This window comes from Penicillium argentinense (genome assembly GCF_028826775.1).
Source record: "Penicillium argentinense strain IBT 30761 chromosome Unknown utg000010l_segment0_segment0, whole genome shotgun sequence".
Taxonomy (NCBI): domain Eukaryota; kingdom Fungi; phylum Ascomycota; class Eurotiomycetes; order Eurotiales; family Aspergillaceae; genus Penicillium; species Penicillium argentinense.
This window is the reverse complement of record NW_026622669.1, coordinates 3,429,392-3,449,012: the sequence shown is the minus strand read 5'-3', so window position 1 is coordinate 3,449,012 and position 19,621 is coordinate 3,429,392. Positions and strand designations below refer to the sequence as shown.

General features: G+C 50.6%; 5 protein-coding genes across 5 annotated transcripts; 2 read left to right on the top strand and 3 right to left on the bottom strand.

The window, feature by feature from the left end:
* Positions 1-2,675: 2,675 nt before the first annotated feature.
* N7532_010972 (uncharacterized protein) lies at positions 2,676-3,322 on the top strand (the record flags this gene model as incomplete). The annotated part of the gene is made up of 2 exons (XM_056623463.1): positions 2,676-2,733; positions 2,793-3,322. The coding sequence occupies 2 exons, from the start codon at positions 2,676-2,678 to the stop codon at positions 3,320-3,322; spliced, it is 588 nt and encodes a 195-aa protein (XP_056470879.1).
* Positions 3,323-9,598: 6,276 nt separating this feature from the next.
* Positions 9,599-11,722, bottom strand: N7532_010971 (beta-N-acetylhexosaminidase; the record flags this gene model as incomplete). The annotated part of the gene is made up of 1 exon (XM_056623462.1): positions 9,599-11,722. One exon carries the CDS (start codon positions 11,720-11,722, stop codon positions 9,599-9,601), a length of 2,124 nt encoding a protein of 707 aa, XP_056470878.1.
* A 383-nt stretch (positions 11,723-12,105) lies between these two features.
* N7532_010970 (questin oxidase family protein) lies at positions 12,106-13,799 on the bottom strand (the record flags this gene model as incomplete). The annotated part of the gene is made up of 5 exons (XM_056623461.1): positions 12,106-12,299; positions 12,378-12,785; positions 12,843-13,196; positions 13,271-13,573; positions 13,640-13,799. The coding sequence occupies 5 exons, from the start codon at positions 13,797-13,799 to the stop codon at positions 12,106-12,108; spliced, it is 1,419 nt and encodes a 472-aa protein (XP_056470877.1).
* A 499-nt stretch (positions 13,800-14,298) lies between these two features.
* Positions 14,299-16,694, bottom strand: N7532_010969 (uncharacterized protein; the record flags this gene model as incomplete). The annotated part of the gene is made up of 4 exons (XM_056623460.1): positions 14,299-14,576; positions 14,642-15,117; positions 15,196-15,870; positions 16,000-16,694. 4 exons carry the CDS (start codon positions 16,692-16,694, stop codon positions 14,299-14,301), a joined length of 2,124 nt encoding a protein of 707 aa, XP_056470876.1.
* A 1,752-nt stretch (positions 16,695-18,446) lies between these two features.
* On the top strand, positions 18,447-18,815 carry N7532_010968 (uncharacterized protein; the record flags this gene model as incomplete). The annotated part of the gene is made up of 2 exons (XM_056623459.1): positions 18,447-18,586; positions 18,707-18,815. 2 exons carry the CDS (start codon positions 18,447-18,449, stop codon positions 18,813-18,815), a joined length of 249 nt encoding a protein of 82 aa, XP_056470875.1.
* Between the last annotated feature and the right edge of the window lie 806 nt (positions 18,816-19,621).

Here is a 19,621-nt window from a genome sequence, read left to right as displayed (position 1 = left end):
ACATCCCTTGCTTGGTGTACGCATTCTTGCGCAGGGCTGTGGCCTCGGTGTTGTGACCGCCGAAGGCCGGCGTGTGGGATCTAGGGGTGTTTTTCCAACGAGACTGAACATCTATCCACATCTATCAACACAATTGACTTTTGCTTTGGAGCATACACACTGTCCACTTAACTGTGTACACATTACCTAGCTGGTGATACCAACAAAAAGCGAACGGATGTGGGGGATCGCATTGGAGTTAAAGCTAATTATAAACCCTAGCTAGTAATTAGTTCACTTAACGTAATTCCCTGCCGTTCGGAACACCCGCCCGTTCGGAACACCTACCCCCATTAGAAATTTTTGCATAAAAATTTATCAACCAAAACGCATCAATTTAGCTATATCTGTCGATTTTTACATTGATTGATCTTATGGCCAATTTCCCTACACCCACTACACCTTGGTGGAGCCCTGGTTGCTGGCTGAGCTAGTTGAATAGCCTCATCGGCCTGCTCATGCGAAACGACCCGATCAGCTTCAACTAGCTGATTTAGCTGCGTAACTAGCTGTTGACCCTCTTCAACTGTCAAGCCTCCTTCGTGAACTATTTGCCGATTTGACCGTGTGCATTTCTGGCGTGTTTTCTCATTACCCACGCGTAGTCTAGCGTTTTCATGCAATAATAACGCTGTTGAATGAAGCTGTTCGTAATGGCCCTTGATGATTTGATCTACCAGCGTTTTTAATGGGCTCGGAGGGCTGTTTGACCGTTGTCTTAATAGATCTTTGAGTAACGAAGCTGATTTTTCTAGTTGAACGACGGTCCTGGGTGTTTTTGGGCTAAAATGGCTATCGCTGGTGGTTGGCCGGCTATTCGGTGGTGACGGTGTTTTGAGTGAGATATTAAGCTTCGAAAGTACCCGTTCTGGGTCAATTGGAACAAGACCAGTAGCTGCGAATGCACTTTGAATAATATGTGGTTGAAAGGCCTCGGTGCGCGCCTGGGGGTAATCATTAAGGAAGTCGAATTTGTCGATAGTGTTATATGACCAACGAGCTAGATCGCTCACGAAGCGGGCGTATGCGCGTTTTAGTATAGCAAAACAGCCAACGTCAAGCGGTTGTAAGAGATGCGAAGAGTGTGGAGGCATACAAAGTGGAATCACATTGTTTTCAGCGCAGATTTGGTCGAATTGAGGTGTAAGGTGGCTACCGTGGCCGTCAAGAATCAATAGCCGATATCCACCCCTCGCACGCGCTGTAGTCGCTGGAATAAAGAGCTTTTGTAGCCAACGAAGGCCAAATTCATCGGTTGTCCAGCCGTTTGGCGAGACCTCGATACGCCAGTCTTTTGGAAGATGAAGCTGTTCGTCGAACCAAGAAGCGATGAAGTTTTTGCCTTTGAATATCACGCAAGGCGGTAGCGAATAGCCATCAGCGCTTACTGCTTCGATCGCAGTAACCCATTCACGATTACCCGGTTGTAAAAGCGCTCGCCGACCATAATATTCAGCCCTTGTAACTACCCGTTGTGTAGATATAAGACCCATAGCGAAGCCGGTCTCATCAAAGTTATAGATATCCCCCGGTTGGATACCATTCTCATCAATAACACGTTGGACGGTCGCAAACCAGGTTCGTAGTGATTTTGGGTCTTCGTTTTGGGCGCGTTTATAATCGTAGCGTCGTGAGAAGGTTGAACGAAGCTCGTCTCGTCGGTTGACGAAGCTTGATGGCCAATTCTTGCCTACTGTAGCCGGAGGGTCGTCACCACGGGCAGCCAATAGAATATTAGCCATTTCTCGCACAGTAGACGGCCTAGGCGCTGCTCCACGTGAATCCATAGAGAGTATCCATCTAGTAAGCGAATCCTCTTCTAATTGGGTCAATTTATGGCCTGTTGGGCGCTTATCGACGCGTGAGGTTTGGCCAGTGGCGCGTGAGTGTAGTGTGGTGAGTGGTATTTCGTATAGCTTCGCTGCAGCGCGAAGAGAGTTGATACGGCCATTTTTGATATCTCTAAGGGCTAATAAGATCTTGCCCTCTTGATTAGCCGATTTCTGCGCTGATTCGGCGCGTTTTGGTGGCATGGTAGGTGGTTGAATTAGGTGGGTGGTTAGAAAGACGCGTTTTTGGATGGGGTGTTCCGAACGGGCGGGTGTTCCGAACGGCAGGGAATTACGTTAATCAGAGGCACAATTAATAATCGTGCCGATAAGAGCCGAAGAGAAATTCCTGGGAAGAACGCCGATGCCTACGCAGTGGGTCAAGGACTCAGATGGATCAATGGAATAATGTTGAATTGATATCATCAGTCGGCTGGATCAATAATCAAGTTGACCAACCTTTCATCTCCATTCGGAGACGCAGGAAGTCCTTCGCCACTTACACCATAATGGGCGCAGTACAGCTGGCGATTTCGGCAGAACAGATGCGGGTAAAGATGACAAAGATGGTTCCAATACCAGAATCACAAACTTCAACAGAGTCGGAGGTTATGGAGACCAAGTACTGCCAGTGATACTATGAGTAAAGCCCCATTAATCGATTAATAATCATCGGCGGGAACAACCTTTGGAGAAAACGCCTATATAAGGTATAGCTGTATATTGCCCGATTTTCTGGTGCTAATCAGTTCTTCTAATTAATTTGTAACCCGCATGCTCCAGAAAGTATCAACGCTACACAGAAAGATGAGAGAAGTCCTAGTTATCGGCGGCACTGGCGCCCAAGGGCTGCCAGTCGTCAAAGGTGCGTGTTAAACCAGCTTCTCTTCCTGTCGTTTGGGTTATACCTGACTGATCATATAGCACTCTCCTCGAGCAAACAATTTTCGGCCCGAGTCCTCACTCGAGATGCAAAGTCACTTCGTGCGCAAGAAATCGCGAAACTCCCTAATGTGTCCCTGGTTGAAGGCAGACAGGATAGCCAGGAAGATTTGCATAGAGCCTTCAAAGGCGTTTACGGTGCATGGGTGAACACGGATGGTTTTACCATAGGGGAGAAGAATGAGCTGTTCTATGGCTGTCGAGCTTATGAAATCGCGAGGTATCAAGGGGTGCAGCACTATGTCTATGCCTGCGCAGACTTCGCCCTTAAGCATGCCAACTGGGATGAGAATTACCACTGGGGCCATAATGATGCCAAGGGCAGAGTGGCAGAATATATTCTAGCTCAAGGGCAGGGTGGAATGAAAAGCTCGGTGCTCACTACTGGCCCTTACATGAACATGCTTTGGGATGGCATGTTTGTCCCTACCCAGCAATCGGATGGAACATTTGTCTGGGCTAATCCGGCAAGCATGTCTCTCTACCTCACCTATCATATGCTCTACCAGTGACTGACTAAATGAATTTCCCGGCACAGAATCTGGTAAAATACCTCTCATAGCTCTAGAGGATATTGGGCATTATTCTCTTTGGCTCTTTAACAATCCACAGGAGTCTGCAGGACTGGACCTTAAAGTGGCAACAGATGAAGTTAGTTTTGCGGACATAGCGGCGGCCTTCACTGAGGTGACAGGGAAGAAAGGTGTTCACCAGTATGTACCTCTTGAAGAGTACCTACCTATGGCGGAGCCGTTTCCAAATGCACTAGCGAATTTTGCCGCGGGTCCAAGTGCCGTGAAGGATGAATCAACTATGACATGGCGCCAGAATTTCTCAGTTTGGTGGAGGTACTGGGGAGAGGGTCGTGCTGAACGAAGAGATTTTGCTCTTCTCGACAGAATCCATCCTGGCCGCATCAAGTCTCTGGGTGAGTGGATGAAAATAGCCCACTATGATGGGCTGCCAAAGAGTGTCTTGAAGGGAGTTGAAGACTTGAAGAGAGCGGCAGCATTGATGCAACAACAGCAAGCCTCTGCTAGAGCCTAGTCTTGATGCTAGCAGTATCCAGTCTATAAGTTTATTTCTCACACCTGTGCGTGAAAATTTTGTTCCATGGGTTCATAATGCATGTCATTGCAACAGTTTGACCGAAGGTAGAGGTATAGGTGTATTTGACAATCTCGTGCGTACTGTAGTTTGGCAAGTTTGCACTTTTCTTAGTCAGTGTAATGAAGTTTGGTACGAGCTTCGTGTGACACCAAGATTGAAGGCAAGATTCCTTCCCCTAGGCTTCTTGAGGATAATGCCGTTATGTTCTGGACAGGCATGTGCGTACGATAGCCACGGGCTAAGTTCTTAAATGGGTGTGGATTTCGCGTATTGTTTCTATAACATTTATAAGTTGGAGGGATCTATGTGTTGTTTTGGCTTCCATGTGTTCGAATATTGCATTAGGTTACCGCAGCGGTGAAAATCCGATGCAATATGTACGCAATATCTGTCCAACTGAAGCAAGGGAAGCAAAGCGTTAAGTGATAATAGCAAATAGCAATACTATTTACGTTTTCCCCGCCGACTTGAGGCCATCAGTGTGACGGATGACCCTGGGAATAGCCTCGTCTCGTGGAAGGATGCCTGAGGCATAATATTGGGTCGTTTGCACAACGCGTTTGCTGGGGACTTAACCCCTCTTTTTCTGGCGGACTTTCTTTCTTTCTCTTTCCTCCTTCATCTTCGAGATTCTCGTAAGTAGGCACCGAATGAATTTGTTTCTTTCGAACGGCCCGTAACAGTTGTTGGGCCATAAATTTGTAATTTACTTCGTTACTGTCTGTTATGCTCCGCATCGTTTACTTATCGATTACGCTACCTTAATAACGTTCGTAAAACGCTACATAACTGAGCGTACATACATCAGGTACTCACTTAGTCACCACGGTCACCTGACTCTGTACCTCTTCTCTCACTTCCCACTCTCTCTCTTCCTTCCTCTTCTCTCTCTCTCAGATAGCAGAAGATAGCAGAAGATAGCAGAAGATAGCAGCAGATAGCCAATACCACCTGCTTCTCACCCGTTCACGATCATCCTGTACATCTCACACTCTCAGTTTCTTAGGTCCTAAACCTTGCGATTTATATTAATCCAAGTCCTCAGCGCCAGGAGTCATTCTACAACCTGCAGGCAAGAGAGAAAAATCTAATTCCAATCGAGGACATTACTACTCGATGGAACTCTACATTCTTAATGCTCGCACGCGCGAAGAAGCCCCAGCAGGCCTTCGATGCTTTCTGCTCCCAGTATGACCAAGGGCACTTTTCCTCAAGCCAGGAGCAGTGGCGGCAGGTTTCTTATCTCCTTTATATTCTTGGGCCTTTTCACCGATTCACAACGCTTTTGTGCAAAACAAAGAATGTCACTATCCATCGGATTTTCAAGGTCTACAACAAGCTCTTTGATTATCTTGAAAAGTCGATTAACCAGCTTCGACGGAAGAAGGTTGCTTGGAAGCAGGTGATACTTATATCCCTGGAAGCAGCAGAACTCAAGCTCTCTGCCTACTACAGAGACACCGACAAGATTGACAGTCATCTCTACGCAGTTGGCACAATCCTTTCTCCACAGGATAAACTCAAGTTCTTCTCGACTCCCGACTGGGATCCAGACCCAGGATCTGGGGTCGACTACCGAGCAGCCTATCGCCAGAGCCTTGAGTCCTTCCTCGAGAAGTACTCTGAGAGTTTTGCCGAGGACCATCAAAGGTTGGGCGCTCCGACTATAAGTTCGATACCGGATGAATTTGATTTAGCTTGTGCTCTAGATGAGTCGCAGCAGTCTCAAATTTTACAGCCAGCACAGGCAGACGAGCTTACAAGGTATCTTGATAGCAGTAAGTGTCCCTTGATCTCTATTTGAGCAATTACTGACTTGTCTTTGAGATATAGTCACAAATGCCCAGCCTCTGACCTGGTGGAGAGATCATCAAGATAAGTTCCCTACGATGGCGAGGCTTGCTCATGATGTGCTCTCTATCCCAGCTAGTGGTGTAGGAGTAGAGCGGCTTTTTAACCCTGCACGAGATATCTGTCATTATCGTTAAGGCTCTCTTCAACCTCAAACAATCTCAGATCTTATGATGTATATGTGTACATCACGGTTTGAGATTCATGAAGAGGAGCGAATAATGCTCTCTGAATATCTTTCGGCGCAGGGGATACAGGCTGCAAAGGAAGAGAGAACACAGCAGCAACTCGCTGTTGATCCAATTAGCGACAATGAAGAGGATGAAGCGTCTACGACACAGCTCCAAGCCAGGTCCCAGCTCCGAGCTATCTCGCAGACCCTACCAAATTGCCAAATTAAGAAACTACTCCTATAAATACTGTAAGTGAGATACTCAAAAATACAGCCAAAATTTACATAACTTATGTGTCAGGATGTCGGATACGTGTATCATCTAGTATCGAGGGACGGCCAATTGATGCATGAGATGGATTAACGAGAGTGTGTCTGTGTGTTCCGATCTGTTGAAAATGATCCAGGGGCTATAAACTGCGTATTACATCACAGTTCTTCCGAGAATGACCAGAATTACCATACAATTACTATTGCAATGTGGGTGGATGCTGAATAACCAAGAGCAGTGGAGAATCCACAGTATTTTACCTCTCTCAGAGTTGACATTATGCTCCGCGTGACTTGGCAATGTTTGCCTTGTTTGACGATCCTGAGGGTAGGTTCGCGACTTTTATGGCCCTATCCTGACCCCATTTCGGGGTCTAACCTTACGACCTTAGAACCTGCGTGGTCCTGGTCGCGGTCCGGGTCGTCAGGGTCACCCTCGGGTCGTGGCGAGGTCTAGCTGGAGATGGTCGCTAGCATTCGGATTCATCCCACAGGAAGATAACCATCTCTTCGAGGTACAACGACGGCCTTTCCAGCAAATTGTCACAGAGTGCTTCTGGCATCGGTGGCGTTATGCTGCGTCTACGACCGATACGATTTGAGGGTCATAGACGTGTCCAGACAGTCACAAGTTCCTGCGGCTTTTTTCGACCGTCTGCTTGCTGCATTCTGCTGCTTCTGCTATTTGAGAACGGGTTAGCGACTCGCTTTTGATCATATCACTGATAAAAATCAACTCTCAGGGGTTGAGTCTGGGTGCCATATTGTGTGGAAGATTTGAGCAGTCCTCAGATAGAGGGGTGCAAAGGACGAAAGTGTCAGGGTATGGAGGGCCAGGAAAGTGCAAGTGTATAGGCATGTCGCGTAAAATACGTAATAACACGCAAAGCAATAGTCCCAAATCTAAACTGGACTATTTATAATGACAGTATTTTACGCCGGTACCTAATACGAATTAGCGTATTTTCAGGTACGGCCCGAGAAAGGAATTGTCAGTGCCTGGGGGTAAACTGTTTTCGAATTCTACCGTATACGTGTCCGCACAAGGCGAGGGAAGTATGCTAGTATCGGAATCTGTTCAAATAGCCTTCAATCTTTCACGACCAGCTTCACTTAGCCGCTTCGACCGTGACGGGCGAACACGTATGACCACTTGAATATAGGGAGTGCCGCAAACCAGGCTACGGTGGAACGCCTCTACACGAACGAACCCCAAAGCATCGCAGTCTGACAAATGCGCACTGATGTCTTCATGGAAAGCTTGAGCCTGTTCCCAGAGCGGATGGGGGGGAACTGGTCCCGAGAGAAGCCAGTGATAAGAATCTCCACCCAATCTGTTCAATTGACGCCGAGCTCTCCCTTGATGTACTTGAAAATGTCTTTGATGCAGGTCGAAGTACTCATTATATCCGGGCCCTGCCACTGAAATATCGGAGACATGGTGGGAGTGTCCATTATGACGAAATGCTGGCTCTGTGAGCATCATTGCTTTTTTTGGTATGCAAAAGAATCCCGTCACGTACGCCAGGAATGAATTGTGAGCTTTGCCAACTAGTACGGACCCAGTGTGGTATATAAGTCCATACTTCTCCAATCGGTGGCCTGCCGGCTGAGTGCGCTTGCTCACGGCTTTTCTGGTCCAGTGTCTTTGCATTCATTGGCCTCTGAATAGGGCCTGACACGAATAGAGCGTCGGGTAAGGGGAGGTTCGACACAGAGTCCTCCTTCGATCGGCCCCTCCACCCTTAGGAGCAAGGGCAGGAATATACAGTTTCTCTGCCGCGTCCATAGACGACATGACTAGTGCCGTCGGGTCTTGGGCGCCTCAGAAGGGAGTTTTTCAAACAGAGGAAAAGGCCAAAAAAGAAAGAAGAGAAGCAAAATCGGATTTTATGCGCGAGGCGCATGCATTTATACCCTCCACCTCTCGATGCTAGCCACATTGTGAGAATGAACGGCTCTAATGCTGGCAACGCTAGCTTGAACCACCCAAACCCGGTATCACGTTACGCTTTGAACCCTGTTGGTTGCAGCACAGACCCCCCCCCCCCGGTGGTATAAGCTTGGAATGATGCTAGATCCAATATCACGACGAATTGCTTCCACAGATGCTTTTCGTCATTCGTCATGCGCCAGAGTTTAAAAGTACATGAGCACTAGCCCTCTCAACCTACGATTTCAGCCGGCTCCACGAAATCCAATTTCACAATTATTAATTAACAGTCTGTACCTTCTGGCAAATTGCCCGTTTAATATGACGCTGGATGTAAAGATCCAGAGAGCTTTCGTCGGTGGGAGCGGGGGTTCAACTTGGTCGTGCGCCACTTTGCTTCCAAGCAAGTCTCGCAGCTCTTTCATAACTTTGCAATGGCCGTTGTCCGAGAGTATTAATACACGGTCAAGTATCTAGTAATTTTCATATTTACAGAATCTTCATCCGTCGTCCTTGTATCCCGGTTGAATTTGTCCGCCAAGTTCAGGGGAAGCGAAGACCTTCCGTTTGTAAACACAAATTGGGAATTTTCTTGGACTATCGCGTATGGTTATCATGTTTCTGGTGTACCCGTAACTTCCGTCTCTATCTCATGACAGATTGGTGATTCCTCATCGAATATAGTATGGTGGATGCTAGAGGTTGGCTCTAAAATAGCGAAAGGAAACTGTCCATGCTGCTCAATAAATCCTGTAAGCCACGCCAGCAGAATTCCGACAACCTTACCAATTTTGCAACGACCTCGAAATATTCAAAATTAGCTTCCATGTGGTCATCGCAGACTAGCATGTCCATTTAAGCCCGATCAGTAGGCTTCCTTTAATTTTGCTTTCCACTTATTCCGGGGTATCGTTGAAGGATATTACTGATGGAGTCGTAAAATGCACCCCAAATCTGGATTTGCTGGGTATATAGAGATTGGTCTTTTCTTCTGAAAGTGGGATTATACATCTCCCAAGTTTCTTTGCTCCTGTAGCTGTGCGCAACAGAGAACAGTTCCCAAATTACTTCTTTCCTGAAGGAGCAATTCGAAGCTACAATGGACGAAAAAGCTCAAATGTACCTGTCTAATGTGAACACATATAAATTGAAGAGGGGAACGCTCGATGGCAGCACTTCTGAGGCTTGCGGGTCGATTCAGCAGAAAAACCACCACAAAGCAATCAGGAAATAACGAGAAACCCAAATGTAGGAGTCAGGTCGGGGAGGTGTAAGAAGGTGTATTCTAGAACTAGCTAACCCGTATACTGCCAACTATGTCACATAGTATGGATGGCACCCATGTAGTAGGGGGGGGAGGGCCTTAGCGGTAGGACACCTTGAAGTTGCGATTTGAGCAATTGTAGTATATCCGATAATTCTGACATATTCAGTTCCGTTGGCGCTACTAGGTCAATAGAGAGTCAATCTCTGCAATCCTTCTCCATCGATTCTCTCCAGAGGGGCGACAAACGCCATCTGGCTCCATGAGAAGATCTTGTTCTTTCCACCATATACAAATACTTCAAATCGGCCGACAAAACGATCATTCAACCAGACTCTGCTGCCCGAGATCTCATCGGTACGGATCGTAATTTTTGCAGGTTGTGGAATATTGACAATATCATGAGTTGAAGTTGTTGCATTCGCCCAAATTCGCCCGGGCTGAGCAGGATCGAAACCGTCGGCCTCCGCAACCGAGCGAAGGGGGTAATGCCATCCATCCGATGTGAAGATCAGTTGACCTTCCTCGGACATTTCCAAATTATCATCGCCTGAATGGAGTGAAAACGGTCCCGCCACATCCAGAACGAGAGTGTAGTTCATTCCTTTGCTACCGTAGCCTAGCTCATGCAGTATATCGGAGTTTTTCCCAGGTGTCTTATGCCGAGACCAAGTGAGGATTGGACCTTTCCGGTGGGTGTTTTCTTGGGGCAGCTTCCGCTCCAAATTCTGAGCCACTGCAATGCCCGACAGTTTCCTGATAGACACATCGAGTGAACGCTCGCTCAGTCGTGGCCCACGGTTACCTGTCCATGCTCGAGAAGCAACCACGGGAATTCCATTTCGAATAGCGTAGTATGACTCTAGCTGTGTCGTTGCGTCGGGTCCATTATCATTCCATGCAGCCAGGATGGCACCCCGAACAGCCTTTTTGCTAGGTTGCTCTGTCCAGTTGACCGGATTAAATAGCTGCGGGGTCCATTGCCATTGATCCATGTCGGCGAAATTCAGAATTCTATTGTTGTTGAATAACTGCGGATAGGGCGCAGGGATGATCGGGACATGATCATTTTTCAACGACATATAGGCCCACCAGTCTTCTGAGTTGATGATCTGATACCCTTTTCTCACAAGCTCAACAGGGTCAGACTGACCGTACTGCCAGTGCTGAATCGTAATATTTTTGTTGACCGATTGTGTCTCGGAGGGTTCGTAAGTACCCCAGATACGGATTTTCTTTCCCGATGTCTGCAGCACGAAAGTGGCCATTTCATTGACAAAACTAAGATAATCGTCGGCCAGCGTCGAGTCATATTCATCGGCTCCAATGTGAACTTCCTTGGTGTGAAACCAGGGCAAAAACTCGGACCAGACAGACTTGACCAGAGGGATTGTTTCGGGATGCGATAGGTTGAGCAGATCCTGCTGATCCAATGCCAACTCGGGCTTCCACTTCGTCACCGACAAGCAATGTCCTGGGCTTTCGATTTCAGGCATGACAGTCACACCTCGTTGAGCGCAGTGTGTTTGGAACTCATCAAAATCGGCGCGCGACAGGGTTTCGTTGGCTCTTTGGACCAAAGGCAACAAGTCGGGGTTCTCAGGCATCAACGCAAACTGTGAGTATACCTCGTCCCATGGAACATCGGGTCCTCGGCTTAAGGGATAGTTGTCGCTCGCGTGGTAGTGGAATTCGGACAATTTGAAGAAGGAGGCATATGTGCACAGGTCTTTGAGGTAGGGCAAAGAATACCATTTTCGGCCTGCGTCCAGCATAAAACCTCTAACAGGATATGACGGGGCATCGTTCACATTCCCAGCAGGAATTGAGGAGCACGGACTCATGACGAGCTGCTGGAGCAGGGTCCGCGTTCCCCACCACATCCCTCTTGCGCCGGAACCTCGGATGAAAACACGATCTTGTTCAACCCGCATTTCATAGCCTTCTTCCGACGTGGTTCCATCCTCGTATGCGAAGTCACTCTTGGGTGCACTAGAACGGCCCAAAAATACCCCCGTGGCCCGGTCAGGGAATCCTGGTGCGATCTTGAGGTCCCAGGAGGAATTGGTGAGCTCCTGCAGATCATCGCGGAATGTGTGAGCGAACTCCAACGCCGAAGGTGGGATAAGCGTCATTCCCTCTTGGTCGGTCCATGAGTCCAGTCCCTTCTGGAGATAGATGACTTTGTCTGCTGTCGCCAGAGAAAAGCCTCCATACGTGGGTGCGTCGAGGGGGTCGAACTGCACGGGAGGCAGCGTCTGCAGGGCCGAGGCCAACGCAGCAAGGGAGACTATGTACCACTTCATTGCCATGGTCAGAAAGAAGTACCTTCAAGTCACCGAATTGACGCGCGATGTGCGCATCTTATGTTTTGACGCAAGGAGCTCCTCAAAAATGGCAGCGTTACATCCCTGCAGACGAGTGGAGCCGCGAAATGCCACGCCGCGGGGAACGTGGGGGAAGAGTTTAAATCATCAGCCACGCCACGAGGCACGGCGACCAGCGCGAGGTGGTATCAACAGTGCGATCGACTATCAGTGGGTAGCATCACAATTGGGTGCCAAGAGGGAAGCAACCCAGCGGAATATGCCGAAGTCTGGTTGATTTAGGCTGCAGCGCTACTACTATCGCGAACAGTTTACCATCGATGCCCTCCACGTATTCATGTTAATCGTTCTACCCACGATATATGTTGTCATAGATGTGTTAAGCGAGGCTTCCGCTCTGGGACATGGAACCAGGCTTCTCCAAAGCCGACATGGCGCGGCCACCTGGCAGTGACTCGCTGGATCTCCGGCGACATGAGTCGAGAGTATTCATACTTGGCGCAGATCATACGCGTCTCCTGGTCGGCAGACTCGTGGTTGAACTCTTCGGCAGAGTCAATCACTACATAGGTACCTTATTAGCATTTCATGGTCTGGACTGCCCAATTTGTGAGCCAGGGCACAATACGGAGAGGTGTACCCATATGCGCTATGGTCAGAAACTCATGGTCCGATTTGATGGGAAATGCAGGATCGTGCGCAAACGACTGGCTGAGTGCAGCCGATGTGGAAATTCCACGAATCATCTTGACCAGATGGCCATCGTCTCCGTAATTACAGGCGCGGTAGAAAATATCACTCCATCCAGACAGCGAGCGTGGCCGGTAGACAGCTAGTTCCTCCGGGTAGAGCCTCGGGGCTCCGGCCTGGCAGTAGAGCATCAAATCAGATCGGCCCTTCCATTCCAGTAGTCGGCATTTGGCTTCGGATGTAATCCAGGGCGCGCTGTTTATAGCCGGCCATAATGACCCAGCGGTGATAGAATGCATCAGAAAAAAGTCAAATCGGATCTGTTTTTCAGGCCTTTGCGCAAGGGCCGTCCAGTATACTGCAATATGTCAGGCACCTCACGATCTGCGCAGGATTATTGACATGTGAGAAGTACCTGTACAGTTGAGTGCTTGTGCAGTTTTCTGTACTAGCTCATGTGGCTGCACTTTCCAGGCACTGACAATGCGCAAGAACTCGTCTGAGGCATTTGCAAGCAAGCCGTCCCGGACTTGAAAAACACCATGCTCGTATTTCATCGCGCCTCGAAGCTTGGGATTCGCATAGATTTCTTGTTGAAGCTCAATCAAGCTCTTCGAGTCTCGTACTCGCTCCGCATAGTTCTCAATGACGGCCAAGGTCTTGCCAAAGGCAAAGTCATGGATTGCCGTCAATGCCAATGCTTCGGCAGCAACAAGAGGTTGATCAAACTCGATGGCATATCCTAAGTGGATTGGCGAATGCAGAAATCCTGCAACAGCCGTCGGGGATCAATTGATGAACAGGTGGTCAGTGTAGAAGAAGATCAGGAAAAGGCGGACTAACCGCTGAAAAATCGCCGCAGCATATCTTCCGCTCGATCGTCACCCTTGAAAAGATACTTGTTCACCGTGCTGGGCATGCCATTCTCCCTAATTTCGCTCTGGAAAAAGGCAAAGTAATCATCGTAGTACTTACCTCTTCCCAGGCATGATCTGAATTCAGCAGGATCAGCAAAGTCCGACACCCGACGAGCATCGGGGTTGCGGGTTGGGCGCTGAGAGTTCACGGCGAGACTGTAGGCCTGGTCGAGCTGCTCTGCCGTTCCTCCAACTGCGTACAGGGCCAACAGATGGTGAAGTATATGATCTGTTTATCGTTTCATCGTTAACATTGCTTTCGCTGGACGTAGGGTCCATGTCGGGTTGCTCGTACTGTGCAGGCCTAAATTATGAATGTAGATATGATAGTTGTCGTGGTTCCTCTGCAGCAGCTTTGAGACTCTCGCAGCGGTGTTGGCATCAAACGGTCGCACCTGGAAAGGCCCTACTAATGGGGTGTCGGTCTGAATCTTGATCGTCTGAAAGTTTGCCATGTCTGCTCACGTCGCGCGATGATCCTGCTCCGAGGTTGATAAGGAAAGCTTGCACTCGCCCACGACCCACTGCATATTTGAAGGTGCTTCCCCACACCTGATCGAAGCCCGAGGCTGCGCGGCTGGCACCGGTTTACCGAACTGCCGACGTAGCCCCGCGTAAACGACATCGGCAAACCCCTCTCGATGCTCTCCAGCCACCACCATCCTTTACATCGCCCAATAGTATTCTGGCTGATTCTTTGCCGAAGAACGACTGGAGATCGCGGGCGCATGAGACCGGCTTGCATATCTTTGAACTCGGTAGAATGGCTTCTGCAATTTTCATGTGGAATTTCTTCATTGTTCTCTTCGAATTGCGTCATATATAGATCTAGAGTGCTCCAGATCAAATTCCTAGGTCGGTCAGAATCCGCCAGCTATAGATACTGCCCTACAGGATGCCAGATTCCACAAAACGGAATATTCCATCAGTCACGGTAGTGATTCCTGGGGCTTATCATGCTACACCATGGATGGGCCTGTCTTCCTCGAAGTTAGTGGCGGCTTCCCGCACGTGTAGGGGAAGAACAAAGGTATCCTCGAGCCCGGCCCAGTGCAGAGCATCGAGGCGCGCTAGTCCAAGTTTGACAAGTGGGAAGCTTTGGCTCTGACATCGCAGCACTTGCAGCCACGATTCTACCAAATACTTCCCTCGCGTGGCATGGGCACTGTTTGGAGCTTGAACGAGCAGGAGCATTAGAAAATTCGAGGCGGTGGCGAACCCGATCCGGGACCCTGCAAGGTCATGATAAGCATGCGGCGTACAGAGAATCAGTGGAAGCGAGGGGAGGCAGGCTTACAGGAATACCAAAATCCCGTGAAATCACTGGGCGTCAGTCTTCGAGTGAAGTTTACCACAATGGTCGCGCACTTTTCGGCGGCATGTAGAGTAAGCTCGCTGGTGCCACTTACATCAGACATGGGCATCTCAGGCAACGATTCAATTCCGGAAAGGTCGGCAAAATCCATCGCTGGGTCATCGACCGGCAACGGCGAGTTGGCCGACATTTCTTCCAGGTCGAAAATCATCGGCGGGCTCGACGACCGCGCCATTGGACGCAGCATGGCCCGGTAGACGAAAACGACCAGGAGAAGGTAAGCGAAGTGGATGGAAGTCGGATACGGTGCTTGTCCATGGACTGACTTGCTCCAGTTGGGGAGACGGAATGTTTCTGGAAGGGTCGAATACCATGTGTTTAATTTCTCCAACAGACCTCGGCCTAGTTCGGCGGATGAGTCAAAATTCGCATTGAGGACTTGGGAGGCTCGAAGTGTGCTCGAATGACGTTAGTCTAGTGGGTGGTGGAGAGGGGGATGGGGTTTGGAACTGTACCGGACAAAGGGACAAACTCACTAGAACGTTTCGTGGATTTCTTCCGCAATCCGGGCGAGGTTGACCAGGTATCGGAAGGGGATTTCCGTGTCACAGGACGACGTCGAGAATCCCTGTCGCGGCCCAATCAAGAAGTCGCCCTCATCCAAATCACTCACATCCCATTCCGCTGGGTGAATAAAGGGTGGCCGCCCCATCAACAGACTGCGCCATTTGTCTTCGGCATAGACGGCCCACCACAGTCGGCGGCGTAGGCGCTTCTCCCAGGCGGGAATCCCCCACATGCGGCATTCGATATGGACGCCGAGCGAACAGGCAAGGCCGACGATTTGCCCCACAAAGGACCAGATGAAGGGGGTGTCGGCCGTCGTATATCGGGCCTCATCGGTGGGCTGCTGATGAATGTACAACAACGCAGCCTGGAGCACCGCCAGCCGCGGTGTGTGAATCTCTTCGCACACCAACTCATATACTAACCGCCACAATCTTTGCACTGGGGACGCGTGATATGTATTCAGCACACATAAATAATCGTCATTGGCCACGAACGGGAATGCAGATGCATAGATGGCCGCGAGGAGATGCAGGGGCACCTTGGCCAGTGCGGACTGCTCCGGGAGCTGATATGAGGGCGTGGTCAGGCCCAGCTGTGAACGCGAGATGACCGGCAACGCGGGAAAGACATACTTGACGAAGCTAGGAGACGGTCAGATCAGTCCAGTCTCTACCCAGACGGCAAGCATGCTTCATGTGCACTGGTAACAATCAGGATGAATTGGGGAGAGGAATGTTGGGGTCGGGGGGGGGGGGGGGGGGCCAACTTACAGTGCAACCAGTCGTCGGCCATATTCCGGGGGAACCAGGCAGTCCAGGTGCTCTCGCGTGGCTTGGCCGGTGCTGACTCGTGTCTCTTCTTTCGCCCCGGCCGAGAGGTCGCCGGATGAGATCATAAAGTGCACTGGAATCCGTTGGGCAGTCGGCACGCCCCCGGCGTTCCGGAAATGGACTTTGTAAAAGTATTTCATGCCCGAGTCGTCGAAGCGGCAATGCCTGAGTAGCCACGGGTCGGACTCGGCAGAGGCGCCGAACAGCTGCGCATAGCCGTGTTCCAGTCGGTCAATACTTTGTACGAATTGGGTCGGCGGCCGACTGCCCGTGGGCAGCAGAATGCCCGACGCCGGCGAAGGGCCGCTCACAGGGCCCAACTCGAACGAGGTAAACTGGGGCTCGACACTGCCGGACGGGCTCTTGAAGTGGGAGGCATCTCGCGCAAAGGTGCCTTCGCCGTCCTGGGAGGTGGCGGGCATGTCATCCATGCTGGGGACGGCAAATGAGAGCGGTTCGGAGAGACGCGCGCGTTTCGGCGGCGGATTGTCGAAAGTGCAGTCTATGCGGGCCGTTCGGCAACGCTGGCAAGGGATGCCATCACCCGTCTGGCATCCCAGCTTTCGGGACCGGCATTGATCGCATGGCCGATGGCGCTTGGACCGATACGGGCGAGCAGACGGGGGCGAGGACATGGTGAAGCTGCACGCAAGCAATCGGCGAACGCAGCCAGAACGTGGGTTTTAACGTCGCCGGTGGCGTGTGTAGAAACCGCTCGGCGACGGTCAGTAAAGAGACGTTGGCCGACCGCCGAAATGCCCCCACCGGAGCGTTCGAATCGTGGGACCCGTGAGACCCGTGGGAACTTGAATTGTTGCAGGGCGATGAACTTGAGGTTGACACTGCAGAGTTACTTGTGAGTTTGACACAATGAGGCGCACTTGCCGTCGCCGGCCGTGCCGGTCTCCGCCGGCGGCCATTATGTCACATCGTCTAATCGCAGAGACGAGAGGCTTCGCTCGCGTAACAGGATGCTGACTCATCACGTCTGGGTGGCAGCCGAATCGCCCAACCGAGAGGGCGCATCTTCGCTCGGCCACCGTCGGCGAACATGGGTGCCAGACAAGCGACGTGCTCCACGCACTGCTTTCAAGCACCGACAACTTGATGGGGAAAGGAGGAGCAGCACAACCGACGCAATTCCATGAGGTCGTGGCAGTCACGGCCGCTGAGACTGGCATGGATGCTCATACCGGGTCTGCTCAGTGCTGTCATTGCGGTCGAACTATATATGGGTCAGGCCATCCGCGTGAGACGGGCATTGATTAATGAGTCTCAATTCCGGGAAGTCTAACAAACCCGACGAGCTCCTTGCCATATCTTATTGATAGTTCCGCACCCTTGAACGTTTCTTCCCTCGTGGAACGCCTCAGGAAATCGAAGTCGGCATGAAGGCAGACTCGGAGCTCCCATCTTCCTCGAAAGGGTCTTGGGTGAAAAATCTCTTCACCTCCAATACTCGAGATGGGAATAAAAATACACCAGATGATTCGCAATCCGACATCACACTGGTTCAGAGGTAGGGATTGTCCTTAGCGCTGTCCTGTTCTTTGGAAATTCCCTGGCTAACTTCACCGAACAGGTCCGGCCGAAATGCGAGGTCGAAAAAAACCGCTATGCTACCCGAGAACTTCAATCGTAAGTCACTCCATGTTTTCTCGTCACCTTGTCCTGATCCTAAGACTGAATACCATGCCATTTTAGCCGCCGATATGTGTTTTGGCTCCTGCTGCCGGAAGTAGCCCGCCAGCACCCCATGTAAGATATGATTGGAGACTTCCAAGGGGAAGATATCACAGTCTATTCCAATTAAATACTATATGTTTCACATGACACTGTCACTTCTAATCGTTCACTAATAAGCCGGACTTGCTCAGTCAAATTGATAAAAGGATGAAAAGAATCCGTATCCATGATGGCCCGGGATGACCTCAGCCCTCTGGGCTACAAGTAAGTAGGTCCACTCCAGTGTGTAGTGTATATTACAGTTCACAGGAGAGTCGGACTCTGCGGACATAAATTATTCAGGAACACTTGTGAACCATAGGGTAAACTTTTCCGTTGCAAGATTTGAAAATATGTGATTGCGGTCACGTCAAAATTCTCTGATGTGATGGCGGAGAGTCGTGGTGACGGGACACTAGGTTGTGCAGATGTATATTTCCCACGGCAGCCCGCACTCAACTGTTGACTTTGTACTTTACACACTATTCACCTTTGCGAACGACCATCACGACCATACTGCAGCGTCGCTCAACCACATTGCAGGTCACAACCAAAATCACTACCCAAGGGAATTCCAGATCCATGCCATGTCTGACCCTGGCCCCAGCAGTGAACGAAAGTAGGAGACGCTGGAGCTCAACTGTGGAGGCAAACTCCCGGGTATGATCGTGTCGCGACAGGGCCGGCTGGTGTCGCAGGTGCCGCTGCCGCAGTACATGAAGCTGGCCAATCCAGGCCCTCCCAGATTACTGGCATTTGCGCTCACCATGTTCGTGCTGGGCCTCTACCAGTTTGGCGCCGGGTGAGTCGAGTCACCCATGCCGGCAGGCGGCAGCACCACAGGTATTTGACGGGCCCGGTGGATGCGCTCATGCATCAGATTTCGTCGTGCCCTCTCTTCAGAGCTAATGATTTCAGGCAGACTACCCCATGCGGATCCCCAGGTGGGCATGGGCCCGGACCAGGCCGTCTTTGGTCTGGCGGTGTTCATGGGAGGAATCGATGAAATTCCGCGTGGGCAACACCTTTAGGACGACGGTCCACTGCGCGTACGGCGCATTTTGGTTCAGCTACACGATGTTTTTGCTGCCTTATCTGGGGATTGAAGCCGCCTACAAGGGCGATTAGCGGGCGTACACATTCGCGGTGGGCATCTATCTCATCCTGTGGTGTTTCTTCACCGTTTCGTTTCTCATTGATCCCCTCAAGGCCAATGTCTACATCAACTTGGTCTCCTTCCTATGGCTAGCCATTCTCGTGCTTGCTATTGCTAAATTCCTCGCACCCCCGCGTCAATGTCCGGGTCAACAAAGCCGGGGCATCGCTCACCGTCATCTGCGCCTTTGTCGCTTTTATGCAGGCTCATCGGGCTTGGTACTGTCGAATACGACCTTTGTTTGCTTTCTTGGTGAAATCCCTCGCACGGAGGATGCTGAAGAAGGATGACCCCCTGGCCAGCCGTGCAGCAGCGACATTTCGTAAGCACTTCTAGTAGTACAATCCTATAGCGAAGCAAGTAAAAGTCGAATCGATCGAAGTGCGCGCCCTCGACACTCTGGCGAATTGTATATCGCCGGATATTTGCACGCGGTGTCAGCTGTGATGGTTTGGGGGAGGAACATTCGTCCTCGATGTCGCGACCACCCACCGGGATGCGCGAGCTGCAATGCCCAAGAGGACAAACCTCGCGTGCAGGATTGACCCCCGGTCGCACGGGGAGCTGTCGAGGGGAGCTGTCACTTCCTCCAAAACCTCCATTCCCGTTCGACCGGCGTCTCCACTTGAAACAGCGGGGAATGCGCCTGCTGCACTACCCCCAGCACCCTTCCCTCTGGGA